Here is a 16,429-nt window from a genome sequence, read left to right on the forward strand (position 1 = left end):
TCTTCGGAGATGATTATCTCTGATATGTTCTGACATCGTCAGCTTTCGAGAAAATCTATGAAATATCACAGTAATCACTACTATTACCTGATTTCTCCTAAATATCTCTATTTTTAACATCGCGTTTCTCGATTTAATGGCGTTCTGATTGACTTGGAGAGGTCAATGTAAGATCAAGAAATGTTAAGGTCTTCATGTGGAAAATTTCAACTTGATTGCATCCGAATAGGTTTCGGAGAGAAAATTCTCCCTTGATTTTTTTCGTCAGAAATATATAGGAAATGAGTTAAGTTATATACGAATTTGCTATTGATTAGGTCATCTTGTTTATATTAGCGATATCTTTATCACTGCGATATTTAGAAATAACTGCATTTCAATTACAAATGTTTACACCAGTCGAGAATTGAGTGATGCTACGAGGCTACTTAATTTTTCCAAACTAAGTCGCGAATGAAAGTGGCATTTCATAGGCGGGAGGCTGAATTGTCTAGTCAATATCATGTGCATGGATATTTGATAAGGCCATGTAAAGTTTGTCTTGTTCCGCAAGTCGTGTAAAGCTTAGAGCCTCACCTCATTGTCGGAAGTTCAATATCGCGACCAAGAAAAAGCTACTGAATTTCGGAATCGACTGATGCAGCGGCTCATCAGACACCCCTGGAGGGTTACTCTGAGGTTATTCGCTTTTATAAAGTCACTCCGTCTCCATCAACTGTCAAAGAAGTCATCTCAATTGAATGCAGTTTCTTTGCGGCTGCAGTCAGTTGATGTTTACCGCACTGCTTGATATCGTCTGTTTCGTAACGTAAACCTTAGAGGCTTAGCAGATTTAAAACTCCTTTTAAGGCAAGTTTTTTTTTCTATAGAACTTAAGGTTTGTGAATAAATCACAAATTTTGAATTTCAATATCGATATTTTGAACGCACCCTAGGTTTCAGGTGGTAGGTTATATCCTCAATTTCCTGGAATTTTCTTCAGTACACAAGTGTTTAATAATTAATCCGACCTAAACAAATTTGATACTGGAGGTACATGTATACTTCTTGTGCTGACACTAGCAACATTTATTTGAGGTGATCTGCCAAAACTAGAATAAAGAAATTGAATAGCATTTTTGGTTGGTGAGTTAAATTAAAGCTGTTGGTGAAGTTCGACGCCTGGAAAAGTTTTATCGAATTCGTATTTTCCAAAACAGGCGGAATTTTTGTTGATTAAACTGCACGGCAAATTTTTTCTATCTGAAAAATATTTTTATCTTAAGCTCAAATTTAAAAAATTAATCCTGCTGTGATCTTTTTTTGTAATGTTGAAGGCGTTTGATAATTGCTACTTTGGCCAATTTGGTATAATTAAAGTGCGATATCTGGCGTACTTATAAAACGCGTAAGAAGCACAGTAAAACGTTCCAATTTCAAATTAGGCCAGCAGTTTAATCCTATTATTTTGCTGGCCTCAATTCTAATGCTGGTCTCGTACGCTGAAAACACCTTTAGTATTTTACATAGCTGTGGGTGGATAAAATGCTGAAATGCTGGCCTCAAGTGCGGTCGGTACTTTCAGGGCTTTGCACTGATATATGAGCAGTCTTGGTTGGGGTATAAGTTTTCTAAGTTTTCAACTAACAGATCTGCCAGGCCAGTTTCAGTTGACGTTTACAAATTGTATCGTTTTGTATTCAGTGCTTTATAATTGAATCAGTCCTAACCAACTTTTTGGTTTCGATCCAAATAAGTAGCGGGATTATACAGATATTGCCGTAAAATTAAAATTTTCAAAAATAGTTTTTTTGGTGTCAATCCACATATTTAGCGCAATTATACAGAGTCTGATAATGTTCATCTGGAAAAGACTATTAAGATGAGCTACCGCAGTAGCTGCCATAAGAATCAACAAGAATGCTTGCATCAGGCCGAAGACCTGAAGGTTCCGACTGCCTTTTAAAGTCTGGAGTATTGTTTGCTTTAGAAATAGTTGTTGCAGCTTTCAAAAATTCTTTCAAAAATACATTTTTCTCAGATCTCTGCGAAATTCATTCTCTTCTCACGCTATGCAAAGTGCAAAGTAATACAATCAGCATACAGCTAAGTATTGAATAGATCTAATAGCTTGCTTCAATTAAATCTCTGCTCACGCGTTAATAGCACAAAATATATATCACGCACAAAATATATTAGTTAACAGCACAAAATATAATTTGAAATTGGCCAAAATGGCGATTTTACATCGCTATAATTTTACGAAAAACGATCACAGGTAAAAATATCTTAATAAAGTTGAGCTCCTGGCAGCAAAATCTTTAGAGCAAAGAATAGAGCATTATATCTAAATTATCGAAAATTATTACGATATTTTTGATTGTGGTCAGCATGCATTAACGTATTTTTGAAATTAGGACAGATTTTCGAAATTTTAAAGTTTTTTGTTTGCACAAGTTTATATTTGTGTACTAAAAATTGAGTTCCAATATAGTTAATTGCAGTCCAATTTCATACACAAGTTTTTTCTTCTAAATTACATAAAAAAATTTTCTAAAACAAGTTGAATATTTAGAAAAAAAGCCCATTTTATGTTACACTCAATATATTAAAAAATAATAATAAGTAGTAGTTCGACGGGCTTATAATTTTTATTGAAGAAACGGTGTCAAATTTGTCTTTGCGATAAAAATCATACAACAGCTTTATTTTTTGATCTTGCTAAGCCAATTGCTCACTTATTTTGAACAAAACATTTTTTAGCAGAATTTTATTTTGAACAGAATTTTTCAATTCAAGCTCGCGATACATTTTTTAAATCAAATTAAAATTACTGGACAAACTGAAGACAAAATAGTTTGGGCTAGTGATTAGTCATGGTGTAGCTCGAGCTGACTGTGTTCATATTAACTTGCAACAATTTTAGGAACACATTATAACAAGTTTTCAAACTGTACAGCATGCGAATGGTACATCTTCATCTTTACTTTTTTTGCATCTTATCTATTTCTTTAAAAACTAACTTGCAAACATTTTAATTATTATGCCTGAATAGTTATATTTGTCCACACTAAAGATTCAGCAACGACTTCGGGGCGATATGAAAGACAAAAACATTGTTTTTTGTACGTATTTAGTAAGCGTCCAAAAAGAATGGCTGGCAGTTTTTGGTCATTGCTTTTATGACGACGCGAGTAATTTCATTAAATTGCCTCGTCTTGTTATTCCGATTTTCGAAGGGGTCATTTATGCTTGGGGTGTTTTTTAATCAGTCAATTTTTGGCGATCAAAACAATAGATTTTAGCAAACAACGTTGTTACCCCATTGAAGATATTGACTACCTGAAATCAAATTTGAAAAGATATATTACCTCCAATCATTTTTTGCCAAGTTCTGGGTACTTGAAAAGTGCCAATTTTGTAATACTCTGGATTAAGTTATGCGCGCTTTGAAGATTGTGTTCATAATGCTGAAAGCTTAACGCGAACTAATTATTCGTGGCGAATTATCGCGCACAACACAATTGTTCCAAATTGAATTGAGACTAGCTAAACTAATCGGTCGTATTAATTTCGTAACTTGAATTTTCACACTTGATCTTTGATATTGTCCAAAATTGAAGCCAGTCAGTCAATAAGCAGAATGGTCTAAAAACAGATGGATTCAAGTGCAAAAAAAAACGAACAAAAAATATTAATTTTATAAGCTAAGGATTTTCAAAATTACCAAAGATTTTGCATATTTTGACTAATTTAATCAAGATTTTTCAAAAAAAACTCAGTAAAAAAATTGATGAAATTATTCAATTCATGCATAGTTTATTCATTTTCTTGGTATTATTGACAATTCTAAAATTTGCGTTATCAATTAGCCCGTATAAATCAATAAAAGTAAACAAAATTTGAATTTTTCTGCTCTTGGAACCATTCTGCTTTTAGATTGTTCTGCTTATTGTTCCGCCTCCGTCCAAAATTACTAGTAGTTCTTTTCCCAAAAGTTAATCGACATAGATTAAGGGGCAGACAAATCATTCAGCGCTTTGCCCTGATATACGAGCAGTTTTGTTCAGTATTAGTCTTGTGCAAAAAAATAGGCCACTACAACTTAAATGGGACGAAAATTTGATAAAGTTATAGTGCGATATTTTTTGCACAATTGCAGAGAAAAATATTGCTAGTTTGAGTCAAATAAACTGGTCTACAAATTTGCATCGTGAGAAAAATGTTGATTGATTTTAGATCTGAAAATTTTATAACAAAAATTTGCCCGCTGAAAAGATTTGATCCGTTTTCTTGCTAAAGTGAGGAGGAAAAAATATAAAGTAATGGATAACATAAAAAAGTGACTACAGGGCGATTCTATGAACGCAATTGTCAGAATTTTTGGTGGTAGATTGAATTACCTCAAAATTTGAGGATGTTCAAAAAAGTTAAAGTATGCAATCCAAGTTAAAAACTTATTTAAAAAGTAAGTTGATTAAAAAGAAGTTACAGAAATTTTATTTGTGTAACCGGAACCTTCTGAAATACTTGAACAGCAATCGGCTGCCCTTGATCAGGTCATTACTTTAAAGCCTTGTAAATGGAGAAAACAATTGCAGCAAAGTTTCATGTGAAACACTCATAAATCTACTATTAAAATCAATTTGACATAAAACGTTTTCTTAATTAATTTTTCAGAATTTTCATCAGCCAATGTAGTGAATAGTTCTGTAAAATGTGGATGTGAATCTACAGACTTTTTTCATGAAAGCAAATTTATTGACTTGCTATTCCAGAAAATTTCGTTTTGTTTGTACATTTGGTTGATAACTATTTGCTAATATTATGTTTTTATTGAGACAAGGTGCCATTGCCTAGCTGTCAGTTTTGCTAACAATTTTCAGTTTGTGCCAGATGTCGCTGTCGGAGTGCAGAACTTGCAGATGTGGAAGAGGATGACCTCGTGGTCTGATGATGTTCGGACATCTACTTGGGAGCCCCCTTCGTACACGAGTGAAGAGCAAATGCCACTTGGGCAGTACTTCCAGTTTGCCTCTAAAAATTACAGTTGAGGATTAAGTTTTGTGTATCGAACTCAGGGGCGGATTTGGGCTCAATAAAGGGTCTTTTTAGTGATTCGGGAGAGCTCGGAAAAAAGTCGACAAGAGTTTGCCTCTGGTTGAACGCCAAGAAAAAAGGTAAAACAAATCTCGGCACCAGTGGGTTTAGGGACAAGGCGGGGGAGGGGGGGAAAGGGTTGGACGCTTCCTAACTTCAGAGATTCGACCCCCTCCCGACCCAAAAGGTGCCCCCTTTGTACTATTTTGAGATATATTCTTTTGGTGAGGTACCCTAAAATGTTTCTAAAGGTGTCTTTAGCGCCAAAATATACCAGTTTTGAGGGGGGAGTGCGCGCCGAAAAAACGCATTTTTTATGTCAAAAATTTCCAGAAAGTGCCTAAAAACACTTTATTTGGGCTTTTTTGCAAAAATTCGCCTGTTGCTCAGAAAATCCTAGATCCGCCCCTGAACCTCGGTAAATAGATCGATAAACCAACCGTATCAAGTTATTTCTCGTGAGTTTTTAGCTCTATGAGATACATGATGTCTAGATGAGGCATCTTTTTAGTTATAGATGACAAGCTTATGACATTGTCGGCTCACATTATATCTGGGGTTATCCGAAGAAATTGATGAAGGGTAGATTGATTATCTTCATTCTAAAGGTTTTAACAAGAGAAATGTAAATGCATTTACATTTATGTGGTAGGCTCCCTCTCTAGAGTAAAAATAATCAATCCAATATTACTATTACTTCGTCAATTTTTTCTTGGACCAACTGGAGGACCAATCGTACTCAAAAGTTGGGCTCATTTAGCCCCTTTCCATGAAAAACTGTTTGCATAAGTTTTGACCCGGGTGGCGTATTCTTACCTTGTGGCAAATAGACATTTCGATAATCAACTCCAGCTTCCAAAATAGGCGCGACTATATACTCTGAGCCCAATAAAAACTGGTCATTGCACAGAAACGCCTTCGGGTCTTCGGGGTAATCGAACCATAGAGGACGAAGAATAGGTTCCATTGGGGACGTCTGTGAATTTGCGAACTGAATTTGAGGTGCTAAGATTTGAGATCGGTAGCTTAGGATTGAGCGGAGTGGACTTGTGAGGGCTTGGGGGAGGAGAGAAAGGCAAGGAGAGTCGAAGACGAAAGACGGGAAGTGAACTGTCAGTTGAATCCATCTAAAGCAAATCTTTTTTTAATAATGCATATGATGCAATAACAGACTATCCGTAGAATGGACTGTTAACGCCTACTGAAAGCTTCTCGCAGTGATTCGCAGAAACCACAGTTATTTCTAAGAAACAATTTCAAAGTTGCGTGATCATAAATTTGAGATTGAATTTGAAATTGAGAACCAGAGTTAAAACTTTTACAAGGTAGGAATCTAAGAATCCCAAACCTGAGAAGTTTTGCTTAACATAATTTTAAAGCTCGCTCGTTTTCTTCAAAAACTTGCAGTAAGTACATTGCGCCCAAGTTTTTTTTGGAATTTTTGAAATTTTGGTTAGCGATAGACAGGGGCGGATCAAGGGTTTTCTGGCCGACTAGAATTTTTTAAGGCCCACCAGAATGATTTTTATAAAAACCGTATTTTGACAAAAAAATTCGCCGCATGCAAATTTTTGAAAAAAAGCGCGCGCCTTCTTGCAAAATTGGTATATATTGGCGCCAAAGGCACTTTTAAAAAATTTTAGAGTTGGTCAGCGGAAAATGGATGATAAAAAAATGGATTTGGAGTGAGAGGGTTTGTGAGAGGGTCGAATCGCAGAGGGGAAGGGCGTCCGAAGCCCTCCCCTTAATCGGCCCCTGGCCATAGGTGTATTATCAGTTGCTCTCACAGAACTATTTATGATGATACACTTATGGCTAACTGAATTTCCCGAGTTTCCCAATTATCAACAAAAAATTGCAGAAATCAAAACCAATTATAAAAAAAATCAGAAAGCTGACCGTTTGAATAGTTCCTGGTCGAATCCACTTGATTCAATCACTGGCGGAGGAGGTATGACGCACTTCTGTCCATTCAAGGCCATTGACACTATCTGGGGCACTAGACTGTTAAGAGCACTCCAGGTGAAGGGCAGGGGGGACATTAGAAGACAGGCATGGGTGGTGTTATGCTCGGGTACGGAAGTCAACAGGGAAAAATGCGGGGTCATGTTGGAATCGGTTATCATCCGTTTGACTTCAGAGGAGAACTTTTCGATCTGAAATGTTTATTTTTTATCAGAATTTGATACATTTTGACTACGATTTTGGATTTTGGATTATTGTGTCTCTTGCTTTGAAATTTAAACAGTGGGGTGATTTTTTTTGGGGATATGTAGATTTTTTTTTTGGGGGGGGGGGGGGGTAAATACTTTGTCTTCAGCTTCTTCGAGGATATTGAATGCCCTTAAATGTGAAATGTGTTGTATACCTGTGTACCTCCTGTGGGGTACGGATTTTTGGTAAAAACCTTCGGCTCTTTCAATAAGTGCCCATAAATTATCGTTTGTGGCACGGCTCTTTTGGCACTTAAATTTTTCGGCTTAAAAACTTCTGAAAGTCCCCCCCCCATTTGCCGAGAAAATCCTAGATCTGCGCCTGTAACTCACCATTTGGTAGGGGTAACTCAGTGGCTGTTTGGTGGTGAAGTGAACAGGCAATTTACTGATTGAGTCCCCATTAACCACCACTCCGTCTGCTGACAAAAATGCAGTTGCATTTAGCAGAAGTTGTTCATACCACTGCATTGCCATCTCATTAGTGACGTCAACCACACTTTTCACACTGTCTTGCAGAACACTGAGAGCAGGCGCGTTTCCGTTCTCGTCCCGTAGCCAATAGTTGTTGTTCGTCCCTAAAGCCATAAACATTACAACCAAAAAGTAAAGACACGCAAAAAAGCGTTTTCAGTGGTTCCAGAGTTCTGCAAGTTTTCAGAGTCCAAAAACAACCGTATAAAAGTCTTGGTTGGGTGGCATTTTGCAACATGCACAAATTCGTATCGAGGTTTTGGTCAGTTGCGATCTTTGTTGATCAAGAATCATCAGCGGTTAACGACCAAGGGAAACCTCACATGTTTGCATTTGCCGCTTGAATAGATTTCCAGCCTCAAATAAAGCTTTTACTTTGGGTTTTATCGACAAATGGCCTTGTCAGGAACTATCAGGATTATTTTTTTTGATGGGATAAGCTATTGTGACCGAGCGACTAAGAGGTTTGCCCCCAAACACTGGGGGTCGATCCCTAGATGAACGCTTTTGTATTTCTCGTGCAAGCCAGAAAAAGTTCTAAAAACACAAAACACCACATCTATGTACGTTATGTTTGAAAAATACCAAAAAACAAATAAAACAACAAATTAAGCGTCAACACAACCTGTTATGAAATGCGAGTTTGTGACTGAAAAATAAGGAGAAACTTCCAAATAGAATTTCACATCCGCCCTCTGCTCCCCCGCCGTCCCCACCCTCTCGGCTACTTGGGGAGACAGTTGGTCCAGCTGGTCTGGAAACAGCCCTTCAACCAACACTACATTCAGTCGGTTGCCCAGTGTGCTGTTGTTCGAGATTGTGCAGTTCAGCATGTCTTCGAGAGTGTCGAGCGAACTAAAAACGCTTTTTTTTTGCTCAGAAAAAAAAATAACTTCATGAGGAAAATGATGAGGAAATGAATTTTTCATCCAAAGTGTCGAAAAATGGAAATTATCAATTAAGAATTGGTTGCTAGTTGAGCCAAAAATTTTTAAAAAAAAAAAGAAATTTAATTAGCAAAAAAACTAAAGTTGATAAACTTAAGTACAACTTAATAAATTGGGCTTACGCATTTAAAATTTTGTGAGGAAAAAGTTAACAACATTTCTAAAAAAAAACAAATGCTCACTTCGGTTGTAGCGGGTTCCAACGCCAGAAAATAGTCTCAGTCGCAGTTGATACCATCTCATTTGTCCCCAGTGAAACCCCCACCCCTTGCCCACCACCCCTCTGTGAAGTAATAGTCTTCAAGAAATACTCTTTGGTCATCGTGAGAGTAGAGTGGGGATTAGTTGACGTGCAGACAGAGTATTGCATGTGAGATAGGTTCTCTTCCGAGTAGGCGGTGGGGGAGGGAGATGAGGGGGAGTGAGATATTCGACCACGTGACCCCTGGAAGTCGATGCAGAGGTTGTCGCCTTCAGACACCAGAGCTGAGAACAAGTCAAGATTTGAATGTGGAAAAACAATCAAGAGGTTTAATTATAACTTGAATATTTTAATCAAAAAACAATCTGAACTTTTGTTTTATTCACGATTTTTGCCTAGATCAATTTCGCTCAACTTCAATTTCTTCCCATTAATTACCTAAATAGAAAAATATATTTGTCAAAACCGGCCAAAAGCTGTTATAAAAAAATGTTAGAAAATCTTACTGATAGGGTGTTGTATAGTTGTCGATATGAGAAACGCCCCCTCGCTGGTCATCATAATCACCCTCTCGTTCACACTTCTTGAAAAGGTGACGCCCCCTCCCCCCAATACATAGCCACTCTGAGGCGTGCTCTCGTTGAACTCAATATCGGACAGTATTAAGTTCTGGGTGGGTGTGGTTTGTAGGTTTGAAATGAAGGGGGGAGGAGTTTTGAAACAGTCTCTAACGTGTGCGTCAGGGGCACTGAAGTCCCATTGGAAGTTGTAGCAGTGCAGGCCCGCGCTAGGGCTTGAGTAATCCACTGAAACATCATGTGTGGTTTAGATTTTTGATAATCATTCGTGGTTTATTTCTCGAAAATCATTCGCGTGGGCAATTTGTAGCCTGACTTCAGAACTGGTTGAAAGTTGTTTTTTTTTTTGGAAATTTTCTTTACTATTTGTGAAATCTTTAAAAAAAACTCAAAAAAACTTGAAACTTTTTTTCTTCAAGAAAACTTCAAAAAAAAAATATATATTTATACAAAAAAAAAAAACGTTTTTGAAAATATAATGAAAAAAAAACGCTTTTAAAAAACTCCAAATATATTGTGCTATCTTTTCTTATATTTCACTCACTGATCAATCTGGCATAGTTGATCCAGGAGAGACACACCTGGTCCACCCCTCTCCTCATTTGCCAGCAGTTGGACACGCCCCCTGCTGCACCTGTGGCACCCTGGCCCAACCGCATGTTCAAGGACGATGCACCAACAACCCCACTGTCCACCCACACATTCAGAGTCTGTAATAGAACTTAGACTATATAAATAAGAAAGAAAGACAGTAATATTCGATTTCACAAACAATGAACAATGGATAGAAGATGTTTGCAAGTTTCCGCTATCAATCAAAACTACCACTCTTAAAATTTTCAGCACCACTAATTGTATTTACGAAAAGCAGACAAAAAGTTGTTTCAAATTAATGGAAAACCCTGATAATCCTTTATTCCCCTAAAAGATTGTTCGAGTTTTCAATAAATTTGAAACCAATTTTTGCTGGTTTTCGTTAAAAATTATAGACCTAAAAAACCTAAAAACGAAAGTTTTGACTCTGTGCTATGGTAAAAATTTATGTGGAAATCAAAGCCGTAGATTTTATTTTTGCGACAAATTTACAAAATATTGCAATTTTTTTGATTGGCGTGGTTCTGTGATCCAGATTAATTTTGGTAACCCAAATAACAGTTTGTACGGCATTTTCGTACCACAAGAAAGGGTTGAGTTGGTGGCAGCCACTATTCTGTGCGGTATTTTTTTTACTCTCCCCTTTTTGTGCTGCTCTTAAGGCTGTCTCATTCGCTCCACAATTGCAAGAATTCCCAATTGTAATTTATTACCGATAAAACAAGCCCAAATACAGATGGCTCTAAGTGGTAGAAATATAATCCAATAATCTTATCTTTGGAAACGGTCCGCAATTTTTCAGCACGCTTCACACAACTACTGAGTTTACTCAGTAATTTTACACAACTACTCAGCTCGACTTGTTAAATTTACTAGTGTCGCTCCGGATCACTATTCCTTTGAGCTGCTTCAACTGATCTCAGCTCTGATGAAAATCACTGTTCTCAACTGTGATGAGAACCAACTACTCGACTTTATAGCACATAATCGTTCTCTAATTAATTGATAACAAACCATACTATAACCCTGAAACAAACCATACTAAAACTCAGTACCAATTGTTCTCGCTAAGGGTAGGCTTTTTGATATTCTTTTTTTTAAAAATAAGTTTAGTTAGAAATCTCATCGTCCCTACAATTCCTGATTTTTGATTTGGTACTCTTTACACAAAGTTCTCATTATTTTCCATCGGGTTTATCACTGGCGACACTAATCCTGACTTCTAAGTTAATTATAGGTACCTTTAAGTAAGTTGTGCAATTATCATGTCCAATTCCACCTCGAAACCAAGTTTTTTTTCAGCCAATCTACCCATGTTTTTATAAAATCATTCCAGATTTTTTCATTCATCCCATGGTCACGGGGGAATGCCGTTCAAGGGAAAAATACCTGTCTGTAACGTTCCCAAAATCGACTAAGTGACTTATTCTAATTCCAACTTTCTAGTTGCTCTCCTTGGGGTCCAAATGAGTCAATAAACTACCACACGGAACCTGAAAGTATCCAATCCCAACAAAATATTGTGAAGTCCTAATGCCGATTTTCTGTGTATGAGTAAGCTAATTATACTGCGACTACTTTTCTGTGGTCTATTCGTAGTTCTATTAATAGCACATTGATCAAGCTAAACTGGACTCAATGTTTGCTCAGCCAGTCATTGAAAGTCATTTAAAGGGCACCTGGGATTACCCGGAATTGTTCTTCCGTATTCGAGTTTAGAGTCCCATAGGAGTGCTACCAAGTTTTATCCATATCTCATTAATACTTACGTATTTATCCCATTTTTAAGTCCGTTATCGTTTTTCCCGTGGTAGGGCTATCAACGCCGGAAGGGGTCGTCCAAGGAGTTCGGGTCACTGGGTTTTTTCTTGGGGCGAGGTCTATTGTCTTTTATCACCATAAAATTCATATGCCCATGCTCATTATTTTGCGTTAATTGCCAATTTCCAAACTAAGGCATATTTTGCCCGATTGCTCAATAACTTCCGGTCCAGCCGTTAGATTTGGTTCAATCTTTGTCCTACGAGCTATCATGCTTTTTCTATCTTTTCTCAAACTTTTGGCTCCTTGCGCTTGGTTGGGGGTCGAGAAACTGAGTCGTGGATGGGGATTATTTTCTTAGAGCATTTGTCAGTGCTTTGTACCTGGAACTTTTTTCTCCTGGTATACTAAGATTGCTTGTGTTCTTTAACAGAGCGATAAGGATGATTGGCATTAAAATTTTGGAAAATCGTCCACTGTGCAAACGGGGAACTTGAAAGTTTTTTATACCCCAACTTAATAAATCAGCAATAAGTAAATTTTTTGAGATCTCGTGATCTTGTGACCTCCTAAAAAGATGACTTCGCACACGTGCTTTACAAGGGTTATGAAACCGCTCGGTGGTGAAACTTATAGCCTATCTTAACCTATGGGCAACAAGTGGATTTTCCTAGATCTCAGGAAGTTGTTGCCTCCTAGTGGGACGACTTCTTGCAGCTCCGTTCTAGTGCTATGTAGCATCCTGTGAGGGTCGAGTATGTTGCTTCACGATAATGACATTAAAACCTGAATTTTCTCTAATTTTTGACTTTCCCGATTCGTTCACTTTAAGCTAATAATCACTCAACTGGGTCATTAAGCTATCGTTCTACAATCCGAATTCTCTTTAATCGCAAGGTGATGATGTGTACGGTGAATTTGCAATTTGTCAAAATTACCCTAGAATCACCAATTTTACATATTCTATGCCAGTAATTAAAACAACCAATATCCTCAAATTGCATCGTACTATAGGTGGTTTTTCACCTACTCATCCAGGGGCGGATTTGGGCGAGGGAGAGGAAGAGGTGCGGTTACACCACTCTTATCAGGGATTCGACGCCATCGCCAACCTTCGGCGCCAATCTATACTCGTTTTGAAGGGGAGCGCGCTCCGAATCACTGCAAGTTTTGGTCAAAATTTTTCAAAATGTTTCCAAAATTTTGTCAAAATAGGATCTTTTCAGTGTTCTAGCAGTGCTCGAAAAAATTAATTTGGCCTACTTAAAAGAAACAAGAGGCCGAAAAAAAATTTCGAAAGGTTTTTGAAAATCCGCTACTCTCGAGAAACCATAAATCCGCCCCTGAACTCATCAATAATTCTCCACACCTAAATTCAGTTTATTGTTGTTCCACTTGTTTACCACTTCACGACTTTGGAAGAAACTATGCGATAGGCATAGTTAGTTTCCTCATTTTTCATTATACCGTAGATGGAAAAATTGATCAGATCACAGAAAAAAAATCAAAAAAAGTGTCTCAGTAGCGAGAAGAAATTGTCTAAAAACTTTCTCCTAAAAACGCTTTTTACTAAAAAAATAACTGAAATTTAAACCACAAAAGAATTTTTTGATATTTAAAATACATTTCACTTTGAAATTAGTTTGGAATTATTGCTGGATTTTTTGTGCTACTCAAATTTTAGATGGCTCTCCTTGTTATAAAGGTAATTATTTCAAAAATGCATATTTCAAGAAATTAGGGTTTTCTATGTTGCAAATACTCGAACTTCATCTTACTTCTGAGATCTTCAAGCTTTTTCGACGTTTCAGGTTTTTCACTTACGTCCAAATCGATGGTGGCGTACCCGGTTTTCTCTTGGAAAGTGTTTGCTTTGTCCAACTCGAATATCAGTATAGTGGCCCCAACAATGATCACCGCTTGCAAACTTGCTACTATTGCGATCGGGATCTTGTTCGGACTCTTCTTGAAGTAATCTCGCAAACTTTCAAGACATCCGGGCTTCTTTTTTGAACTCATTTTACGATCGCAACAAATTACAATTTCCAGAGCAAATCAGTATTTAAATCTGGTAACGAGCAAAAAAAATTGGAACAAAAACCAATAACTCGTATTTCGGTTGTATAAAGAAAAGTAAACAAATGGATGTGTAATTTTAATTTTAAAAAATGGAAGAATTTTGAGAGTAAACGAGTCCGAAATTGTAATCAAAAGTGATTTTCAACGAAACTCAAAAATTGGAGCCATTGGTACAGTGCAATTAAAGGACTTACGTTTGATATTGTGTTCCAATCAAACGGCTCTAATTGGTGGATATTTACCTGTTGTATCATGTTTGTTTGTTGTATCAATTCGAGTGACTCAATTTCTTAATTGCTCTAATTGCAGTTCAAACTTGAAGTGACCGCCCAAATCAGAAGAATTTAGGCTAGCATTAATTTCAAACAAGTTGATCAAAATAAATCGCTGAAAGAATTTTAAGCTCAAGGAGTTTGATGGGATCTTTCAAAAAAGCTATAATTGACATTGTAATTACTCTGCATAATTGATGACACATATGTTACTAGGCTTGGATTCTTTTGATCTTTGGAGTCACGACAGGGGTGGATTTAGTAGTGGGGGGGGGGGGGGGGTCAGGGATTTGACTCTATGCCGATATGCCGACCCAAAGGGTGACCCCTTTTCACTATTTTGAAATATCCGTTTTTGGCTGACTGACCCTAAAATATTTTGTAAAGGCGCCTTCGGAGCCAAAGTATACTAAAACTGAAGGGAGGGGAGAGCGCGCGCCATAAAAACGCAATTTTTTGCTCAAAATTTTCCAACAAGTGCCTAAAAACACCTTTTTCGGCCTGTTTTTCTTTCAAAATTTTGCTTGCGGCGCAAAAATTTTGGCTAAAACAAGGTCTTTGTAGTGGTTGGGGAGAGCCCAGAAAATCAATATGGTCGACCTAAAAAAAAGGTTGACAAAAACTTCGAAACTGTTTTAAAAATTCCGCCGCCCTCGAGAAAATCCTAAATCCGCCCTTGAGTCACGATATTAGAACTAGAACAAGGTGGCCGGTCAATGAGCAGAAAGGTCTAAGAGCGCAAATGGTCTAAAGAGCAGAAAAACAGACAAATATTGAATTATCAGGGCTAATCGATTAAACAAGCATTAGAATTGTCATTACTAGCAATGAAACGAATAAATTATTCATAAATTGAGTATTTTCATCTATTTTTTTCCAGTGAATCAGAAAAACTTTACTGAAATTACTCAATTTATGATTTTCTTTCATTACATTATTTTTCTTGACTATTCTATTACTTGTTTCACCAATTAACCTTTTTGCAGCTCTAGACCATTCTGTTTATTGCTTCGCTTCCCTAGAACAACTATAGGACCAAGTTAACATTCTCAACACCCAACCCCCCCCCCCCCCCGCCCCCAAGAGCCGTTTGGGGGGGGGGGGGGAGGGAGGATGTTAACTTGGTTCTAAGTTAAGTATTTTCAGCCAATCAGAATCGAGCATTTTACGTGTAGCGCTTAGCAAATTTAATGCTAATTAAATGCTGGGGTGGAAGATCTTAACTTGGGCTATCTGGGGGGGGGGGGGGGGGGGGGGGGGGGTGTTAGCTTGATCCCAATTATAAATAAACTGTTTCGAAAACACATCAAACCATTTTAAAAGAAGAATCGTTATGTTGAAAAGCGATCTTTTTCAGCCAATCAGAATTCAGTCAAGTCTTAAGTGTTGAATTAAAGACGAAAAATGTAAGAGGATAAATTTGGATATTCGTGAGCTCAAATTTGAAAAGATTTCTTATCTTCAAATATTTTTTCTAAAGATCTGAGGATTTGAAATTTGCCAATTTGCCCATGCGCTGGAACAATTTATCCATTTTGTGAAAATTTTACGCCCAATGCTGAAAGCGTAATGAGGAGATTCATTGCTTTTTTGCGTGGAGAATTATCCCGCTCTACAAAAGTATTCCAAATTGAATTGAGGATAGCTAATTGGTCGTTTAATTTCGTACTTCTCATACTTTTACACTTGAAGTTTGATATTGTCCAAAATTTGTGTGTACTTAAACATTTTTTAGTAACAAGTATGCTATACCATTAAAGGGCAGTTGGAACATTCAGGGCTTTGCCTTGATAAACGAACCCTCTTGGGTTTACTGCGTAGTTTGCTATTAACTTTTTGGGCATGATCGTTCTAGAGGGGAAACAATTCACATGCATCATTTTGATTATTTGCTTTCTCCTTCGATATCTTCAACTTTGGTAACCAGCATGCACATGTTTATTGGATTAGTTGGTTTTCCATTCGTTTCCAATGAGATTGTGATCCCATTTTTTGCTCCAACGATTTGAATTAAATTTGAAATTTGTATTCGGCTGTTTCAATTTTTTTTTCTTGCAAAAATCGGTGAAACAAGTAATCATTGGAATGCGTCGGATGATTTATCCAAATATAGTTGTTTCAATCATACTTCGAACGATATTAAGTTTTAAAAACGTCAATAAAAACCGGTTTGAATTTTTTGAAATTTTCTTGCCATAGAATAGGCTGATGAAATTTTTTTTCGTAAGCT

At 37.1% G+C, this 16,429-nt stretch overlaps 2 protein-coding genes across 2 annotated transcripts in view; both read right to left on the minus strand.

Moving 5' to 3' along the window:
* The window catches only part of LOC134846731 (uncharacterized), a 361,436-nt gene extending 347,266 nt beyond the window's left edge, over positions 1-14,170 (minus strand). The window contains exons 1-6 of the mRNA XM_063864117.1: positions 13,673-14,170; positions 10,038-10,203; positions 9,422-9,721; positions 8,896-9,199; positions 8,392-8,621; positions 7,626-7,870 (exon numbers count right to left, since the gene is read on the minus strand). Coding sequence (XP_063720187.1) covers positions 7,626-7,870; positions 8,392-8,621; positions 8,896-9,199; positions 9,422-9,721; positions 10,038-10,203; positions 13,673-13,867 — 1,440 coding nt within the window. The 5' untranslated portion in view covers positions 13,868-14,170. The remainder of the gene's footprint in view (positions 1-7,625; positions 7,871-8,391; positions 8,622-8,895; positions 9,200-9,421; positions 9,722-10,037; positions 10,204-13,672) is intronic.
* Positions 4,507-7,230, minus strand: LOC134845617 (SITS-binding protein-like). The gene is made up of 3 exons (XM_063862603.1): positions 6,979-7,230; positions 5,896-6,206; positions 4,507-5,016 (listed from the first exon to the last, which is right to left on the minus strand). The coding sequence occupies exons 1-3, from the start codon at positions 7,203-7,205 to the stop codon at positions 4,862-4,864; spliced, it is 693 nt and encodes a 230-aa protein (XP_063718673.1). The 5' UTR covers positions 7,206-7,230; the 3' UTR covers positions 4,507-4,861.
* Positions 14,171-16,429: the final 2,259 nt, after the last annotated feature.

This window comes from Symsagittifera roscoffensis, chromosome 5 (assembly GCF_963678635.1).
Source record: "Symsagittifera roscoffensis chromosome 5, txSymRosc1.1, whole genome shotgun sequence".
NCBI classification, from domain to species: Eukaryota; Metazoa; Xenacoelomorpha; order Acoela; family Convolutidae; genus Symsagittifera; species Symsagittifera roscoffensis.

Bases quoted from the DNA above. Each gene is read 5' to 3' on its own strand.
- LOC134845617 (XM_063862603.1), bottom strand. From the start codon at position 7,205: ATGATAACCGATTCCAACATGACCCCGCATTTTTCCCTGTTGACTTCC. The intron at 6,207-6,978 runs GTCAGCTTTCTG...GATTTGCTTTAG, and splicing joins GACCAGGAACTATTCAAACG to ATGGATTCAACTGACAGTTC. The intron at 5,017-5,895 runs GTAAGAATACGC...TGTAATTTTTAG, and splicing joins AAATGTCTATTTGCCACAAG to AGGCAAACTGGAAGTACTGC.